Below are 19,219 nucleotides of genomic sequence, written 5' to 3'. Positions count from 1 at the left end.
GGGAGGTTACCATCGTGGAAGGCAGCCTAACAGACAACCCGCGGAATTTCTCCAGCAATGTGTTCAATGCTTGGTCATGGCATTCGGCCAAGGTCTGGAACCCTTCCATAAGACCACAAAGCAACTCCTCGTGCCTTCCAATGGTGGCTCCTTGGGAGGAGATGGCATTGCGGAGCTGGTCCGAGTCTGCTGGGTCAGTCATGGCCAGTTCATACTATCAGGTTTCAGGTAAGACCCAGATGCAGACAGTGTCGAAATAACAAAAGTTTATTACTAGTACAGGGGCAGGCAAGACGACAGGTCAAGGGCAGTGTCACGTCCTGACCAGTGAAAGAGGTAATTTGCCATAGTAGTATGGTCAGGGCGTGGCAGGGGGTTTGTTTTGTATGTATTTTGGGTTTTCTGTTTCTATGTGGGTTTTTCTAGTATTCTATTTCTATGTTTTGTTTTCCAGGTTCGGCCGGGTATGGTTTCCAATCAGAGGCAGGTGTCTTTCGTTGTCTCTGATTGGAAGCCATACTTAGGCAGCCTATTTTTCCTTTGGGGTTGTGGGTAGTTGTTTTCCGTTTTAGTCTTTGTACCTGACGGGACTGTGTTGGTCGTTTTTTTGTTATTTTGTCAAGTGTCATCATTAAAAGGATTGAAAATGAGCACTATCCACGCTGCGCCTCGGTCTCCATTTTATGACCCCTGTGACAGGCAGGAAGAGTTCAATAATTGAGATAGGGTGCAAAAGGTCCAGAACAGCAGGCAGTCTCAGGGTCAGAGCAGGCAGGGGTCAATAATCCAGTGTGGTGTGGCAAGGTAAAGAATGACAGGCAGGCTCAGGGTCAGGGCAGGCAGATTGGTCAAAACCAGGAAAAACTAGAAAATAGGAACTAGAACAGACAGGAGCAAGGGGAAAAAAGCTGGTAGGTTTCACAAAACAAAATGAACTGGCAACCGACAAACAGAGAACACAGGTATAAATACACTGGGGATAATGGGGATAATGGGCGACACCTGGAGTGGGGTGGAGACAAGCAAAAAGATGGGTGAAACAGATCAGGGAGTGACACTAGACTATAGTATATACTGTACATATAAAGTGGGTAAAATAATATGTAAACATTGTTAAAGTGACCAATGTTCAATGTCTCTATAGACATGGGGCAGCAGTCTCTAAGGTGCAGGGCAGAGTACTGGGCAGTAGCCGGCTAGTGATGGCTGGTCAACTGCCTGATGGCCTGGAAATAGCTGTTTTTCAGTCTCTCTGTCCTGGCTTTGATACACGTGTACTGTCTCCGTTTGATAGATGGTAGCAGGATGAACAGGCCATGGCTCGGGATGAGGGACAAACAAATATCAAAACATTAATTTTGATTCAATGGTGTGATGATAAAGTAAGTAATATTGATGTAAATCTGGGTCCGTATTCATCAAGCGTCTCAGAGTAGTAGTGCTGATCTTGAATCAGGTCCCCCCTGTCCATTTAATCTTATTCATTATGACCTAAAATACAAAACGGATTCTATACTGAACGAAAATATAAATGCAACATTATCAAAGATTTTACTGAGTTACGGTTCATAGAAGGAAATCAGTCAATTGAAATAAATTCATTAGGTCCTAATCTATCGATTTCACATGACTGGGCAGCCATGGGTGGGCCTGGGAGGGCATAGGCCCACCCACTGGGGAGCCAGGCCCAGCCAATCAGAATAAGTTTTTCCCCACAAAAGGCCTTTACAAACATATAAACTATTTTGAGTGGAGGGCAGTATTGTTGCAACTCCCTTTTTCTTGTTGTGTCCGAAAAGCAACAGTGGAGGTCTGGAGGGAGGGTCATCTGGCCAGACAGGAAGACAATTCGGTTCATGCTGCCAGTACCTACAGATCTGCTATCCTAATTTGATCAATCTGTCGTCGAGAACATTTTCAGGGAAATGCTAATTATAGTGTACTCAAGGTTTAAAAGGCTTCTAAAGTTTGTAATTTCTACTTTAAAACTTCAGACTTGATTTGCCCTAACAAAAATAGTATCAACCCCTACAAAAAATGTAAATTAATTATAATCCACATAATAACTCCCATTTCCTGTTGCTGGAGGATTATTTTCCTGTTGTCAGAAACAGGGTTAAATGAACAGTGCATCTGTATGTGTTTCTCTGTCTGCTGGAGACTTGTCTGTGCTTGAGAAGACAGTGTGAGTGAGGCGAGAGGACGATTTGTTCCAGACAAAGCCTGCTTGCATGATGCCACCCCCGTCTGTCACACACACACACACACACACACACACACACACACACACACACACACACACACACACACACACACACACACACACACACACACACACACACACACACACACACAGATGCCCCCGTCTGTCCATCTCTGCCCACCATACCGGCTGTCTCACAGTCTAGTGATATCGACAGGCATGCCCTCTCGCCTACTCCACTACCAACGCTGAGGGGGCTAAAATAAAGCTTCTGCCGTTGTCATGGAAATACTTGATACTTGCGGAGAGAAGATGCTGCAGAGAGATGATTTTACAGTAGGCTAGAGGCCATTTTGAAAGGGAGGTAATAGAGCGCACAGTGGTATTGTTTTCTGATTCTCATTTCTCTATATGAGAATCTGATCTTTCCTTTTGGTTTCTTTTTTTCCAGGTAAAGGACATTTCCTATATTTTGCTGTATAATCTTTATTTGAATTTAATCAGAGTGAATCAGATCAACGTTCACTACCAAGGGCTTCAGAGAAAGGCAACTCTCCATCCCCTCCCCCCTCCCCCCTTCGCTCTCTCTCTCTCTTTCTCTTGCTCTCTCCCCCCATCTACGCTAGAGTACATCCCATACACAGGTGAGCCAAAGATTACATTCTGAGGAGTTTATCTCCATAGCGACAGCAAGTTTCATGTGTGGGAAAAGTCTTCGCCAGGAGTTTCATCATGGTGTGTATCAGAGGAGGGCTTAATGAGCCTGTCCTCCACTAGCTCCTTCCACCAGCCTCCTCTGGTATGCATTGTCCTTTACATCATGGCCCTGTCCTATTTGCATACTTTATCTCATTGATCTTGAGTTCTTATAGAGAGACATGCAGGTTCTGATTACAACGTTTATGCAACTGAACAGTAGATCAATGTAGGCCTACTCTGTGGAAAAAGAAATCGCGGCAACTTTCTTTTACGTAGACCTAGCTTTCTGAGGCAGACTAGAATATATTTTTTAGGCTTCCATGTAGGGCCTATTGTAACATGTTTAAGTGCTACAACATACAGTGGCAAGAGAAAGTATGTGAACCCTTTGGAATTACCTGGATTTCTGCATAAATTGGTCATAAAATGTGATCTGATCTTCATCTAAGTCACAACAATAGACAAACAGTCTGCTTAAACTAATAACACACAAACAATTATACATTTTAAATGTCTTTATTGAACACACTGTGTAAACATTGACAGTGCAGGGTGGGAAAAATATTTGAACCCTTGGATTTAATAACTGGTTGACCCTTCTTTAGCAGAAATAACCTCAACCAAACGTTTTCTGTAGTTGCGGATCAGACCTGCACAACGGTCAGGAGGAATTTTGGACCATTTCTCTTTACAAAACTGTTTCAGTTCAGCAATATTTTTGGGATGTCTGGTGTGAACTGCTCTCTTGAGGTCATGCCACAGCATCTCAATCGGGTTGAGGTCAGGACTCTGACTGGGCCACTCCAGAAGGAGTGTTTTCTTCTGTTGAAGCCATTTTGTTGTTGATTTACTTCTGTGTTTTGGGTCGTTGTCCTGTTGCATCACCCAACTTCTGTTGAGCTTCAATTGGTGGACAGCTAGCCTTACATTCTCCTGCAAAATGTCTTGATAAACTTGGGAATTCATTTTTCCGTCAATGATAGCAAGCTGTCCAGGCCCTGAGGCAACAAAGCAGCCCCAAACCATGATGCTCCCTCCACCATACTTTACAGTTAGTGTAACGATCGTCGTGCATGAAGGAAGAAGTGGACCAAGGCGCAGCTGGGAGCGAACACATGTTTATTGAACACACTAGAATTAAACATGTACACAAAATCAAGAAAACATGTCGATACGTTACGTGCTCAAAACAAAGAGACAACAACCCACAAACATCGTGGGGGGAAAGGAACTTAAATGTGATTCCCAATCAGACATAACTAGCGACAGCTGTCTGATTGGAAATCACCCCGAGCCCAACATAGAAATAAACCACAAAGAAAGGCTATAACAAAACATAGAAAATAAACCATAGAAATGCCACACCCTGACCAAAATAGCAGAGTTCACCTGGTCAGGGCGTGACAGTTAGGATGAGGTTTTGATGTTAGTGTGCTGTGCCTTTTTTCTCCACACATAGTGTTGTGTGTTCCTTCCAAACAACTCCACTGTAGTTTCATCTGTCTACAGAATATTTTGCCAGTAGCGCTGTGGAACATACAGGTGCTATTTTGCGAACTTCAGACGTGCAGCAATGTTTTTTTGGACAGCAGTGGCTTCGTCTGTGGTGTCCTCCCATGAACACCATTCTTGTTTAGTGTTTTACGTATCGTAGACTCAACAGAGATGTTAGCATGTTCCAGAGATTTCTGTAAATCTTTAGCTGACACTAGGATTCTTCTTAACCTCATTGAGCATTCTGCGCTGTGCTCTTGCAGTCATCTTTGCAGGATGGCCACTCCTAGGGAGAGTACTAACAGTGCCATTTTGAGCTTTTCTTTTTTGAGCTTTTCTTTCAAAAACAAGGACATTTCTAAGTGACCCCAAACTTTTGAATGGTAGTATATACAGTGGCAAGAAAAAGTTTGTGAACCCTTGGAATTACCTGGATTTCTGCATAAATTGGTCAGATGATTTTATCTGATCTTCATCTAAGTCACAACAATAGACAAACACAGTGTGCTTAAACTAATAGCACACAAATAATTGTATTTTTCTTGTCTATACTGAATAAATCATTTAAACATATAATGTGTAGGTTGGAAAAAGTATGTGAACCCCTAGGCTAATGACTTCTCCAAAAGCTAATTGGAGTCAGGAGTCAGTACACAGCGTTGTATTAGATCTTCAGTTTCTTGGCAATTTCTCGCATGGAATAGCCTTCATTTCTCAGAACAAGAATAGACTGACGAGTTACAGAAAGTTTTGTTTCTGGCCATTTTGAGTCTGTAATCAAACCCACAAATGCTGATGCTCCAGATACTCAACTAGCCTAAAGAAGGCCAGTTTTATTGCTTTAATCAGAACAGTTTTCAGCTGTGCTAACATAATTGCAAAAGGGTTTTCTAAGGATCAATTAGCCTTTTAAAATGATAAACTTGGATTAGCTAACACAATGTGCCATTAGAACACAGGAGTGATGGTTGCTGATAATGGGCCTCTGGACGCCTATGTAGATATTCCATAAAAATAATCTGTCGTTTCCAACTACAATAGTCATTTACAACATTAATATCTACACTGTACTTCTGATCAATTTGATGTTATTTTAATGGACAAAAAATGTGCTTTTCTTTCAAAAACAAGGGCATTTGTAAGTGACCCCAAACTTTTGAATGGTAGTGTACATCAGACTGCAATGAACCCTGCCTTCATATCCAGTCTAACAGACTATTCAGCAGCTTACTCAGGACAACTTTGGAAATAAGCATTTTGATGAATGATCTTGTTTTTCCATTGAAATCAATTACACACCTTGATGTTTTTTGTACCTCAAATTAAAATCAGATTAAATTCAATAGGCTGCAATACAGACATTTCTGTGCTTTTATATTCTACATCTACAGGGAGTGTAACAGATGAAATATAAGGTGAAATCTGGTTGTGATGATAACGCAGCAGCCACAGGAATCCTTAGAAACAGATAGACATGTCAACAGTACTCATTAGGACACAGTGTGATTAAAACTTGCTTAATATTAGCACCACGTGCAGTGTTCCTAAAATAGTTGCCTAGATAAAGTATCCAAACACCCTGCTTTATGCGTGACTAGCTGCTATGACTCATAGTGATTAATGACACATCGTGACTCAAGCTCCTCTGTACTTTAGAGGGAGAGGACTTGCTTAATCAATGTTTCTCACCTCAACCCTCAGCCCCTGAACTGTTGTTCCACCAAACCTGTTCTTCCCATTGGAATCTAGTGCCTAAAAGGTATCAGTTGAAAATGTGTTTGACCTCATCTTTACTAGATGCTGTTCTTCTACTAATCTCACTGCAACTCCCCTCCAAGTCTCCGACCACTACCTTGTATCCTTTCCCCTCTCGCTCTCCTCCACCACTCTGCCCCTACTCAGATGGTATTGCGCCGTCACAACCTTCGCTCTCTCTCTCCCGCTACTCTCTCCTCTTCCATCCTATCATCTCTTCCCTCTGCTCAATCCTTCTCCAACCAATGTCCTGATTCTGCCTCCTCAACCCTCCTCTCCTCCCTTTCTGCATCCTTTGACTCTCTATGTCGCCTATCCTTCCGGCCGGCTCGGTCCTCCCCTCTTACTCCGTGGCTTGACGACTCATTGCGAGCTCACAGAACAGGGCTACGGGCAGCCGAGCGGAAATGGAGGAAAACTAGCCTCCCTGCGGACCTGGCATCTTTTCACTCCCTCCACTCTACATTTTCTTCCTCTGTTTCTGCTGCTATAGCCACTTTCTACCACTCTAAATTCCAAGCATCTGCCTCTAACCCTAGGAAGCTCTTTGCCACCTTCTCCTCCCTCCTGAATCCTCCTCCCCCTCCCCCCTCCTCCCTCTCTGCGGATGACTTCGTCAACCATTTTGAAAAGAAGGTTGACGACATCCGATCCTCGTTTGTTAAGTCAAACGACACCGCTGGTCCTGCTCACATTGCCCTACCCTATGTTTTGACCTATTTCTCCCCTCTCTCTCCAGATGAAATCTCGCGTCTTGTGACGGCCGGCCGCACAACAACCTGCCCGCTTGACCCTATCCCCTCCTCTCTTCTCCAGACCATTTCCGGAGACCTTCTCCCTTACCTCACCTCGCTCATCAACTCATCCTTGACTGCTGGCTACGTCCCTTCCGTCTTCAAGAGAGCGAGAGTTGCACCCCTTCTCAAAAAACCTACACTCTATCCCTCCGATGTCAACAACTACAGACCAGTATCCCTTCTTTCTTTTCTCTCCAAAACTCTTGAGCGTGCCGTCCTTGGCCAGCTCTCTTGCTATCTCTCTCAGAATGACCTTCTTGATCCAAATCAGTCAGGTTTCAAGACTGGTCATTCAACTGAGACTGCTCTTCTCTGTGTCATGGAGGCTCTCCGCACTGCTAAAGCTAACTCTCTCTCCTCTGCTCTCATCCTTCTAGACCTACCTGCTGCCTTTGATACTGTGAACCATCAGATCCTCCTCTCCACCCTCTCCGAGTTGGGCATCTCCGGCGCGGCTCACTCTTGGATTGCGTCCTACCTGACAGGTCGCTCCTACCAGGTGGCGTGGCGAGAATCTGTCTCCGCACCACGTGCTCTCACCACTGGTGTCCCCCAGGGCTCAGTTCTAGGCCCTCTCCTATTCTTGCTATACACCAAGTCACTTGGCTCTGTCATATCCTCACATGGCCTCTCCTATCATTGCTACGCAGACGACACACAATTAATCTTCTCCTTCCCCCTTCTGATAACCAGGTGGCGAATCGCATCTCTGCATGTCCGGCAGACATATCAGTGTGGATGACGGATCACCACCTCAAGCTGAACCTCCGCAAGACGGAGCTGCTCTTTCTCCCGGGGAAGGACTGCCCGTTCCATGATCTCGCCATCACGGTTGACAACTCCATTGTGTCCTCCTCCCAGAGTGCTAAGAGCCTTGGCGTGACCCTGGACAACACCCTGTTGTTCTCCGCTAACATCGAGGCGGTGACCCGATCCTGAAGGTTCATGCTCTACAACATTCGCAGAGTATGACCCTGCCTTACACAGGAAGCGGCACAGGTCCTAATCCAGGCACGTTTCATCTCCTGTCTGGATTACTGCAACTCGCTGTTGGCTGGGCTCCCTGCCTGTGCCATTAAACCCCTACAACTCATCCAGAACGCCGCAGCCCGTCTGGTGTTTACCCTTCCCAAGTTCTCTCACGTCCTCCTCCGCACACTCCACTGGCTTCCAGTTGAAGCTCGCATCTGCTACAGGACCATGGTGCCTGCCCATGGAGCTGTGAGGGGAACGGCACCTCTGTACCTTCAGGCTCTGATCAGTCCCTACACGCAAACAAGGGCACTGCGTTCATCCACCTCTGGCCTGCTGGCCCCCCTACCTCTGCGGAAGCACAGTTTCCGCTCAGCCCAGTCAAAACTGTTCGCTGCTCTGGCACCCCAATGGTGGAACAAGCTCCCTCACGACGCCAGGACAGCGGAGTTAATCACCACCTTCCGGAGACACCTGAAACCCCACCTCTTTAAGGAATACCTGGGATAGGATTAAGTAATCCTTCTAACCCCCCCCCCAAAAAATATATATATAGATGTACTATTGTAAAATGGTTGTTCCACTGGATATCATAAGGTGAATGCACCAATTTGTAAGTCGCTCTGGATAAGAGCGTCTGCTAAATGACGTAAATGTAAATGTAAATGTTATTGCGTGATCAATTTGCCAAAGATATGTGTGTACCAATCTGCTATGTAGTTACATCTCCCATGTTGGCTATTGTGACTTGAACATGGTGATTCGTTGGGATTCTTTGTTCAGTTCAAAGGCTGAATTTCTCCTTGCAGTTCTGTGGTCATTGAGCACTGAGTATATTATGGTATTGACACAGTGAGACCAGCAGAGGGCTCTCAACTGTAAACTAATGGTCCGCGTCATCCCTTCCTCAGGATGAACTTGACCTCAAGAGGAGAATCTGAATAAAATGTCCTTGATTCATCGCATTCTCTAATTCCCTCCTTCTCAAAACCCATTGGATGAGAAGGTCAGAGGTCCCTAAACATCTGACCTCATACAATGTGTTTTTAGGAGGAGGCGAGGACAGGAGCAATCAAGGAAATGCAATTCAGATTCTCCCAATGTATAAATTGCCCTTCCATCTCAATGAGGGCAACCATAGAGATGGATAGAGTTCACTACTTAGAAATAACCCGTTTTTGCATGAACATTGCCATTGCCCGGGCAACCATTATTTTGAAGTAGTCAACAATTATACTTGTGAGCAAACATTCCATAACTGCAGGTGGCAGTAAATCACCAACCTTGTCTTTATACCTGTTCAAACAACACATTCCAGGTGGCAGTGCACCCTTTCAGTTTGTTTACCAACTCATAGAAGTAGAACATTGACTACTTCAAAATGGAGACGGCCTCAATGGCACTGCCCGTGCTCTCACAGGCACAGATACAAAGATGAGTCATCTAAGTCTATGGTTGTGCTTATAACCACATACTTTATCCAGGACAAATGAGAAGGCATTGTATGATCAAGATGAACGGAATCACTGTCTGTTCCTGGAACTCTGTGTCAGCAGTGTCAAAGGATGCATGTGTGACTGTACGCCAAGTTTTCGGGTTCGTGCTTGCAGTGTGTGTATAAATTCACGAGTGTACACTAGATATGTTCCTGTGTGTGTCAGTATAGCACATTGGTGAAGTGTGTCTTTCATAGTGTAGGAAGTGAAGTGTGTCTTTCATAGTGTTGTAGGAGGTGAAGTGTGTTCGAATGGAAGCATGTGTGAGGGGGAGGCCTAATGCCCCATCAGAGGTGATACTGTCGGTCTACAGTCTGTCTTGTCCGTTACTCAGAACCAGCGCTGACAAACACTAGCAGGATACGGGACAAAGCAAGCAATAGGTCCCCTTCCCACTCCTCCAACCCCTTTACCACTCCTTATCTATTATCCCCCCCCCATACAGTGTGCCCTCCTACCTAGCCCAATCCACTTCACGTCTTTCAGAACTTCCTGCTTTCCTACCCATCTTTCCCTCTGGTTTCATATACCCTCCGCCTCCCACACTATAGCAGGCTGATAAACATGTCTGCGTTGGTGTTTTGTCTTAGCCTCCAAAGGGTGTAGCATGACTGAGAAGGCTACAAAGAGGGCACAGCTTCAGCGACAGCTGGCCAGCCCACTCAAAACAGGGCTGCCAGATTAGCTATTCATTGCTCTATCTATATGAATGTCAACCGTATGCATCATCTCTCATGGCTTTGCGTTTAAAGCAGATTAGCAGTGGCGGAAAAAGTACCCAATTGTCATACTTGAGTAAAAGTATAGATGCCTTAATAGAAAGTAATAAGTAAAAGTGGAAGTCGCCCAGTAAAAGTCTAAAACTATTTGGTTCTAAATATACTTCTGTATCAGAAGTATAAATAATTTCAAATGCCTTATATTAAGCAAAGCAGACGGCACCATTTTCTTGGTTTTACGGATAGCCAGGGGCACACTCCAAAACTCAGACATCATTTATCAAAAATGCATGTGTTTAGTAAGTCCGGCAGGCCAGAGGCAGTAGGGTGACCAGGGATGTTCTCTTGATTAGTGTGTGAATGGACCATTTTCCTGTCCTGTTAAGCATTACTCATGTGACAAGTACTTCTGCATGTCATGGAAAATGTAGGGAGGAAAAATAACATTATTTTCTTTAGGAATGTAGTGAAGTAAGAGTTGGCCAAAATATAGTGAAGATTAAACTACTTAAATACTTTAAAAGTACTTTACACCAATGCAAATTAGTATCCAGTCTTGATTTTCTGTAATAATTTAAGAAACCAGTATTTTTCAGACCAATTAGCGTTTAATAGGAAAAGAACTTAACCAGACAGGCAAGTTCAGGTCATCGACTACCCCCCCGACCAAAGACAAATCTACAATAAGCAGCGCCATCACATACAGTAATTATTTACCCAATCACATTTGTCAGGCAAAAAGTAAATCCATCACCAATGGATCTAATGCGATCAACCATGACTAGACCGCTACTAATCCCACTGAAATGTTAAACATTACCTGTCAGGCATTAACTGTCTACTTTGCTTGTTAAATGTTTGCATTGTCTTAATGTAATATCTTTACTTCTGTGTTCAGGCTGCAACTAGCTTCTACCCTAAGCCATAAGACTGCTGAACAGTTAATCAAGTGGCTACACTATTTACATTGACTCCTTCACACTCCCTATCATATGCTGCTGCGTAGGCAATCAAGGTGCATCTAACTTTTACCCCTACACCTTGTACCTATATATAGTAATTTTATTGCGTTAACATTTCCTTCAACTCTGCATTGTTGGGAAAAGGGCTCGTAAGCAAGCATTTCACAGTAAAAGCCACACCTACTGTAGCCATCAAGTAACAGATATTTTGATCTGCTCTCCGGGGTAGACAACAGTAAATCTCCCTTAATTTAGTATGATACATGTGTATTAGTTTGTGGATGTCCAGCCCCGTCATACAAAACTAAGAATTTCCAATATGCATAATATTACGAATTCCAACATTAGCTACATGGCTAATGCTGACAAGGAAGCTAAGCAGTTGGGTTACAGTTAGCTAACATGTTAAGCAGTTACAAAGTAGCCGTGATAATTTCCAAACAACATTTGGGTTGCTAGACAGTTGAGTTACACGTACCCATCCACCCTCCTTTCGCCTCAAGTAACCTTCATTCTTATGCAACCACATTGAGTGTATGGATTCATGTTTACTATGACACATGTAGTTTATAAGGCAGACATGAAAATGGCATTTTATGAGTTTATTTCCCCCAAACAAGTTGTTAAAATACAGTAATATTACTCTTGGACAATTATGGGGCCTAGGGTAGCTTCACCTTCCCACCGCAAATCTGAGGAGAATAGACACACATTACTAGTGATGAGCTAAAACAGGGTAATATGATAAAGCTCTGGCTTTAACACCTACCTGAATCCCTGTCCAGGTCTCTAGCCTTGCTTGCAGCACAGCTAGAGTCACAGCAGCCACAAACCTGGTCATCCCCACCTGCAGCCTTCCAGCTACAGATATATATGAAGGTTAGTTTATATAGCAGCATGTCATAAGCATAATATACCCACAACTCAGCTTATACATACCCATCTGTGAAAGAGCAGGCCTTGTTCTCAGCATCAATGGGGGAAGAGGCTGCAGTTGCTTTCAGATGACATGTTATGTAGAGCTGTTGGGAATCCTTCTGTGGTTGGAACCTGAAGGACTCCAGCTGAAACTGGATCTTGTCATCCTGGGATCTGGACAGGAACTGGGAGCTGGAGCCGGTCAACTTGGCATCAACCAGACACCTGAGGAGACCAAGGTTCAACGTTAGGCTTCAGGGGTTACATTTAAGGTAATATAAGAGGATTCAAACTGACAACTAAACTCACCCATGGTCCTCAATGAAAGAATATCTAGGGACAGTGTGGACATCAGGCGCCAAGGTGGCGACACAGCGGTCCACAAAAACACGGAGGGGAACGTGATGGTACGGCATGACCGAGGCTTCCATGTTGATGATGTCACCAAGATAGTAATGATTGGAGGGCCTCTCAAACTGCCAGTCAGCTGGAAAGACGAGTAGCGTGTCAGTGGGGGTTTACACAAAGGAAGAGGCTTCCAGTCAGGTTTACCTACGTCATTAACCTCAGGGAGAAGTAGAGGAGTTCCTCTGCCACCATGTTGGAAGTGTAGGGGATCCAGGTCGGCTTCAGGGCATTGCTGCTCACATCGTGATTCCTAGAAACAAACATGGAATACGGCATTACTCAAACCTCAGAATGATATGGGTTGTCAAAGTGAGGAACGCAACAATAGTTACCTCAAGTAGTGGCACTCAATATCAACCATAGCTGCACTGGTCTTCACTATAGAAGTGTTAGCAAGAGGTTTTGGCTCATAGACAAGAGTGAAGGTGTAGATCAGCACATCCTCAGTCATCTAGGAACAGGATCACAAATGATGTAGCACAAGAATAATGATTCAGTCAGGAAGTTAAACAACAAATGTGACATACCGTCAGCTCACTGCCACAGCCATGCAGCTCTGATTCAAAGGTGAGCACATGAGCTTCAGCATCCTCCTCAGTGGCAGCACAACCTCCTAGAGTGATACGCTCTGGCTGGATGAGCCGGCCAATCCCCAGCAGGTCCTGGTTCACCTTCACACGGACCACACTCTCCCCACACCAAGTCACCACACTGTTGGTCGCCACCTGCGGCGGCCACTCACGCACGGTAGGCTTGCGTTCAGGCTTTTCAACTTTTTGATAGTTCAAAGTCAGAGGCTTGTCAAAGGTCTGCTTGGACTGGGAACCCTCAGGCTCTTCAACAGCCTCGCTATGGTCCGGTCTTACAGGCTCTTCTTGCACTGGCTTCTGAGAGTCAAACCTGGCTGGGACTTCATTGTGCAGAAACCCTGATCTCGGATAAAACCGTCTGGAGTCCCAAGCGTCACTAACAACACAACCAACAGAAGCCCTGCAAATGATTGCCTGAAATCCATCAGTGCAAATGCATCTATGTTTTTCTTCTGCAGTTTGTCAAACCATATTATAGCCCCTTCGTCTGCTCATGACGAACCCCTTCAGCAATCAGCTTGATTCTGACCCAGACCTGACTAACCAAACAGGTGCTGAGGAATGTGAGGTTGAATGTCATTTAGCTACCATTTGCCACCTTCCTGCAGACAAAATCAAGTACACCTGGAGTTTTACTGAGGAGGGCTCAACTTTACAGAGCATTCATAGAAATGTATTATGTAGAACAGACATGTCTATACAGTATAAAGAATTATGTCAATTACATATATTGTATTTCTATCAGAAACATTTTATGTTTCTGATAGAAATACAATAATATATGGGTTCAGTGGGTTGCAATTGCAACCCACTGAACCCTCAACTTATTCAGTGGGTACAGGGCAGAACAATCTATAGCCCTGCTCCACTTCAAATACTTGTATGTATCAGTCCCAGTAATATATACACACTCAAAGAAAAAAGAAACGTCCCTTTTGCAGGACCCTTTCGAAAATTATTCGTACAAATCCAAATAACTTCACAGATCTTCATTGTAAAGGGTTTAAACACTGTTTCCCATGCTTGTTCAATGAACCCTAAACAATTAATGAACATGCACCTGTGGAACGGTTGTTAAGACTAACAGCTTACGGACTAGAGGTTGACCGATTAATCGGCATGGCCGATTATTTAGGGCCGATTTCACGCTTTAATAACAATCGGTAATCTGCATTTTTGGACGCCGATTACATTGCACTCCACGAGGAGACTGGTAAGTTGCTAGCTAGCATTAAACTTATCTTAAAAAAACAATCAATCTTAACATAATCACTAGTTAACTACACATGGTTGATGATATTACTAGTTTAACTAGCTTGTCCTGCCTTGCAAATAATCATTGCGGTACCTGTTAAATTAGCATCAAATCACAGCCTACTTCACCAAAGGGTGATGATTTAACAAGCGCATTCGCGAAAAAAACACTGTCATTGCACCAAATGTACCTAACCATAAACATCAATGTCTTTCTTAAAATCAATACAAGTATATATTTTTTAAACCTGCATATTTAGTTTAAAGAAATTCATGTTAGCAGGCAATATTAACTAGGGAAATTGTATCACTTCTCTTGCGTTCTGTGCAAGCAGAGTCAGGGTATATGCAGCAGTTTGGGCTGCCTTGCTCGTTGTGAACTGTGTGAAGACCATTTCTTCCTAACAAAGACCGTAATTAACTCGCCAGAATTTTACATAATTATGACATAACATTGAAGGTTGTGCAATGTAACAGCAATATTTAGACTTATGGATGCCACCCATTCAATAAAATACGGAACGGTTCCTTATTTCACTGAAATAATAAATGTTTGTTTTCGAAATGATAGTTTCCGCATTTGACCATATTAATGACCTAAGGCTCGTATTTCTGTGTGTTATATTATAATTAAGTCTATGATTTGATTGAGCAGTCTGACTGAGCGGTGGTAGGCAGCAGCAGGCTCGTAAGCATTCATTCAAACAGCACTTTCCTGAGTTTGCCAGCAGCTCTTCGCAATGCTTGAAGCACAGCACTGTTAATAATTTCAAGCCTATCAACTCCGAGATTAGGCTGGCAATACTATAATGTCTATAAGACCATCCAATAGTCAAAGGTATATGAAATACAAAACGGTATAGAGATAAATAGTCCTATAATAACTACAACCTAAAACTTCTTAACTGGGAATATTGAAGACTCATGTTAAAAGGAACCACCAGCTTTCATATGTTCTCATGTTGAGTAAGGAACTTAAACGTCAGCTTTTTTTACATGGCACATATTGCACTCTTACTTTCTTCTCCAACACTGTGTTTTTGCATTATTTAAACCAAATTGAACATGTTTCATTATTTATTTGAGGCTAAATAGATTTTATTGATGTATTATATTAAGTTAAAATAAGTGTTCATTCAGTATTGTTGTAATTGTCATTATTACAAATATATAAATAAATAAAAATCGGCCGATTAATCGGTATCGGCTTTTTTTGGGTCCTCCAATAAATCGGTATCGGCGTTGAAAAATCACTATTGTTCGACCTCTATTACAGACGGTAGGCAATTAAGGTCACAGTTATGAAAACTTAGGACTCTATAAAGAGGCCTTTCTAACTGACTGAAAAACACCAAAGAAAGATGCCCAGGGTTCCTGCTCATCTGCGTGAATGTGCCTTAGGCATGCTGCAAGGAGGCATGAGGACTGCAGATGTGGCCAGGGCAATAAATTGCAATTTCCGTACTGTGAGACGCCTAAAACAGCCCTACAGGAAGACAGGATAGACAGCTGATCGTCCTCGCAGTGGCAGACCACGTGTAACAACACCTGCACAGGATCGGTACATCCGAACATCACACCTGCGGGACAGGTACAGGATGGCAACAACAATTGCCAGAGTTACACCAGGAACGCACAATCCCTCCATCAGTGCTCAGACTGTCCGCAATAGGCTGAGAGAGGCTGGACTGAGGGCTTGTAGGCCTGTTGTAAGGCAGGTCCTCACCAGACATCACCGACAACAACATCGCCTATGGGCACAAACCCACCGGCGCTGGACTAGACAGGACTGGCAAAAAGTGCTCTTCACTGATGAGTCGCGGTTTTGTCTCACCATCATTCGCGTTTATCGTTAAAGGAATGAGCGTTACACCGCACCTGTACTCTGGAGCGGGATCGATTTGGAAGTGGAGGGTCCGTCATGGTCTGGGGCGGTGTCACAGCATCATCGGACTGAGCTTGTTGTCATTGCAGGCAATCTCAACGCTGTGCGTTACAGGGAAGACCTCCTCCTCCCTCATGTGGTACCCTTCCTGCAGGCTCATCCTGACATGACCCTCCAGCATGACAATGCCACCAGCCATACTGCTCGTTCTGTGCGTGATTTCCTGCAAGACAGGAATGTCAGTGTTCTGCCATGGCCAGCGACGACCCCGGCTCTCAATCCCATTGAGCACGTCTGGGACCTGTTGGATCGGAGGGTGAGGGCTGGGGCCATTCCCCCCAGAAATGTCTGGGAACTTGGTGGAAGAGTGGGGTAACATCTCACAGCAAGAACTGGCAAATCTGGTGCAGTCCATGAGGAGGAGATGCACTGCAGTACTTAATGCAGCTGGTGGCCACACCATATACTGACTTACTTTTGATTTTGACCCCCCCCTGTTCAGTTTGTCTCAGTTGTTGAATCTTATGTTCATACAAATATTTACACATTAAGTTTGCTGAAAATAAACACAGTTGACAGTGACAGTGAGAGGACGTTTCTTTTTTTGCTGAGTTTACATTACTGAAGGCATAGTAATCATAGAACATTAGATCTTACCTTCAAGGAGGGAAAGGGGCGCATAATACAATTATGAAGTTAAAACTCGGGGATTATTACCTATTATATGTCTACCTGAAGCCTTCTGTTACACTGGAATATCTTCCAACTCCCCAATTTCTCTTTGCGGCAACATGCTCACTTGGATAATAGTATGGATCACTAACTACGTTTCCATCCAACAATTTCATGCGGATAATAGTATGGATCACTAACTACGTTTCCATCCAACAATTTCATGCGGATAATAGTATGGATCACTAACTACGTTTCCATCCAACAATTTCATGCGGATCAATTACATGGCACATGAGAAGTCACGACCAGGCTGATGGAAACATGAAATGCCGGTACAATTTTATAAATGCCGACAGACAATTTGTTCATTCGACATGGTGGGATCTTTTTGTGTGTGTAAAATGAATTATGCGAGAGATAGCGGTGTAAGTGAACTTTGAGTCACATACGTTAAGTGGTCCTCCCATTACATTCACGTCATTTAACAGACGCTCTTATCCAGAGCGACTTACAAATTGGTGCATTATTATACGACTCGGGAAAGCATGCAGTTTATTTACTAGGCTACAGATAAAATAATTTATGAACTTTACATGGTGGTGAATGTGCAAGGTGATGTGATTGATGTTCATTTCAAATAAATATCGAGGCTATTATTCTGGTGACATGATGATCGATGTTTGGCTTCCGTTTGACAAGTAAACATTCACGCTCTTATCCATAATAATCTCATGTAGACTAGTCTTCACACACTGTATCTGCGAGCTGTTGGCTAGAGCGCAGGTGCCAGGCAAAACCAGAGTAGGCATAGGTGCAATTTAAAGCAAGAGTTTGTGACAAAACCACTAGTAGAATTAAAAATGCGATGGAAACATACTAATAAATTACGCACTGGTTTTTATCTGCAAAAAGTCAATTTAGTGGTAACGCCACTGGTGGGAAAATGCGCATGTTTTCTTTATACGTATTCTAGAGTATTCGCATGAAAATCTATCGCCAATTGAATGGAAACCTAGCTACTGAGACAAAAAAAAAAAGATTACATAGTTAAATAAACCATATAACTATGCACAATAACTACTTAACAATTTCTACTCAATTTGACTAACATACCGATGCTAAGTTTAACAGAATGATGGCACAAACAGCAAAAACCTTTATACTGTTACCAAACTTTTGTGGATAATTGTATGGTTTATCTTTGCAATCATTGGCTTATTTGACAGCCTACATTTTAAGGTGAAAAACCAGTCTCATCTCTTACCATGGAATTGCCCATATATACACTGAACCAAAATAGAAAAGGCAAAGTGTTGGTTTCATGAGATGAAATAAGATGCCAGAAATGTTCCATATGCACAAAATGCAACATTTCCCAAAAATTTGGGGCACACATTTGTTTACATCACTGTTAGTGAGCATATCTCCTTTGCCAAGATAATCCATCCACCTTACAGGTGTGGCATATCAAGATGCTGATTAAACAGCATTATCATTACCAGGTGCACCTTGTGCTGGGGCCAATAAAAGGCCACTCTAAAATGTGCAATTTTGTCACACAACACAATGCTACAGATGAGGGAGCGCACAATTGGTATCTGACTGCAGGAATGTCCACCAGAGCTGTTGCCAGAGAATTTATTGTTCATTTCTCTACCATAAACTGCCTCTAACATTGTTTTAGAGAATTTGGCAGTACGTCCAAATGGCCTCACAATGGCAGACCAGCCCAGGACCTCAACATACATCTTTTTCACCTGCGGGATTGTCTGAGGTGGTGCTGAGAAGTATTTTTTGTCTATAATAAAGCCCTTTTGTGGGAAAAAACTATTTGTGATTGGCTGGGCCTGGCTCCTCAGAGGGTGGGCCTATGCCCTCCCAGGCCCCCACATGGTTGTGTTCTTGCCCAGTCATGAGAAATCCATAGATTAGGGCCTAATTCATTTATTTCAATTGACTGATTTCCTTATATGAACTGTAACTCAGTAAAATCTTAAATTGTTGCATTTTATATTTTTGTTCAGTATAGTAAAACTACTTTGACTGTTCTGTGTTTTGGCTTTCAACAGGGCTCTCCTGGAGAGATACCCTGTAGGTTTTCACTACAACCCCAGTTTTAACTAACCTGGTTCAGTTTATCAAGCAGCAAATTATTATAATCAGGTGCGGTTCATTGGGGATGAGGAGGGTAGCACTCCAGGAACAGGGTTGGAGTGACCTAGCATAGAATGATAGTTCTACACAACCTTGACCACTGCTTTCAAGGATTCCAGGAATTAGACAATGCCTTCACATAACAAACCTGACAAGATATACAAAATCCACATTACTGTGGCAAGAGAGTAGGTTTTTTATATGCATAAATAAGTCAATAATTTTTTGGGGGGGTACA

General features: G+C 43.4%; 1 protein-coding gene across 1 annotated transcript; it reads right to left on the bottom strand.

Annotated features, from left to right (window-relative positions):
• Positions 1–11,736: 11,736 nt before the first annotated feature.
• LOC115156461 (zona pellucida sperm-binding protein 3-like) lies at positions 11,737–13,472 on the bottom strand (the record flags this gene model as incomplete). The annotated part of the gene is made up of 8 exons (XM_029703883.1): positions 11,737–11,789; positions 11,867–11,958; positions 12,037–12,240; positions 12,325–12,502; positions 12,540–12,550; positions 12,581–12,673; positions 12,756–12,874; positions 12,951–13,472. Coding segments are annotated over 8 exons (1,272 nt in total), but the record flags the coding sequence as incomplete, so codon positions are not given.
• Between the last annotated feature and the right edge of the window lie 5,747 nt (positions 13,473–19,219).

The sequence above is a fragment of the Salmo trutta genome, chromosome 21 (assembly GCF_901001165.1).
Source record: "Salmo trutta chromosome 21, fSalTru1.1, whole genome shotgun sequence".
NCBI lineage: Eukaryota > Metazoa > Chordata > Actinopteri > Salmoniformes > Salmonidae > Salmo > Salmo trutta.
The sequence above is the reverse complement of the archived record's forward strand: the minus strand, read 5'-3'. Positions and strand labels throughout refer to the sequence as shown.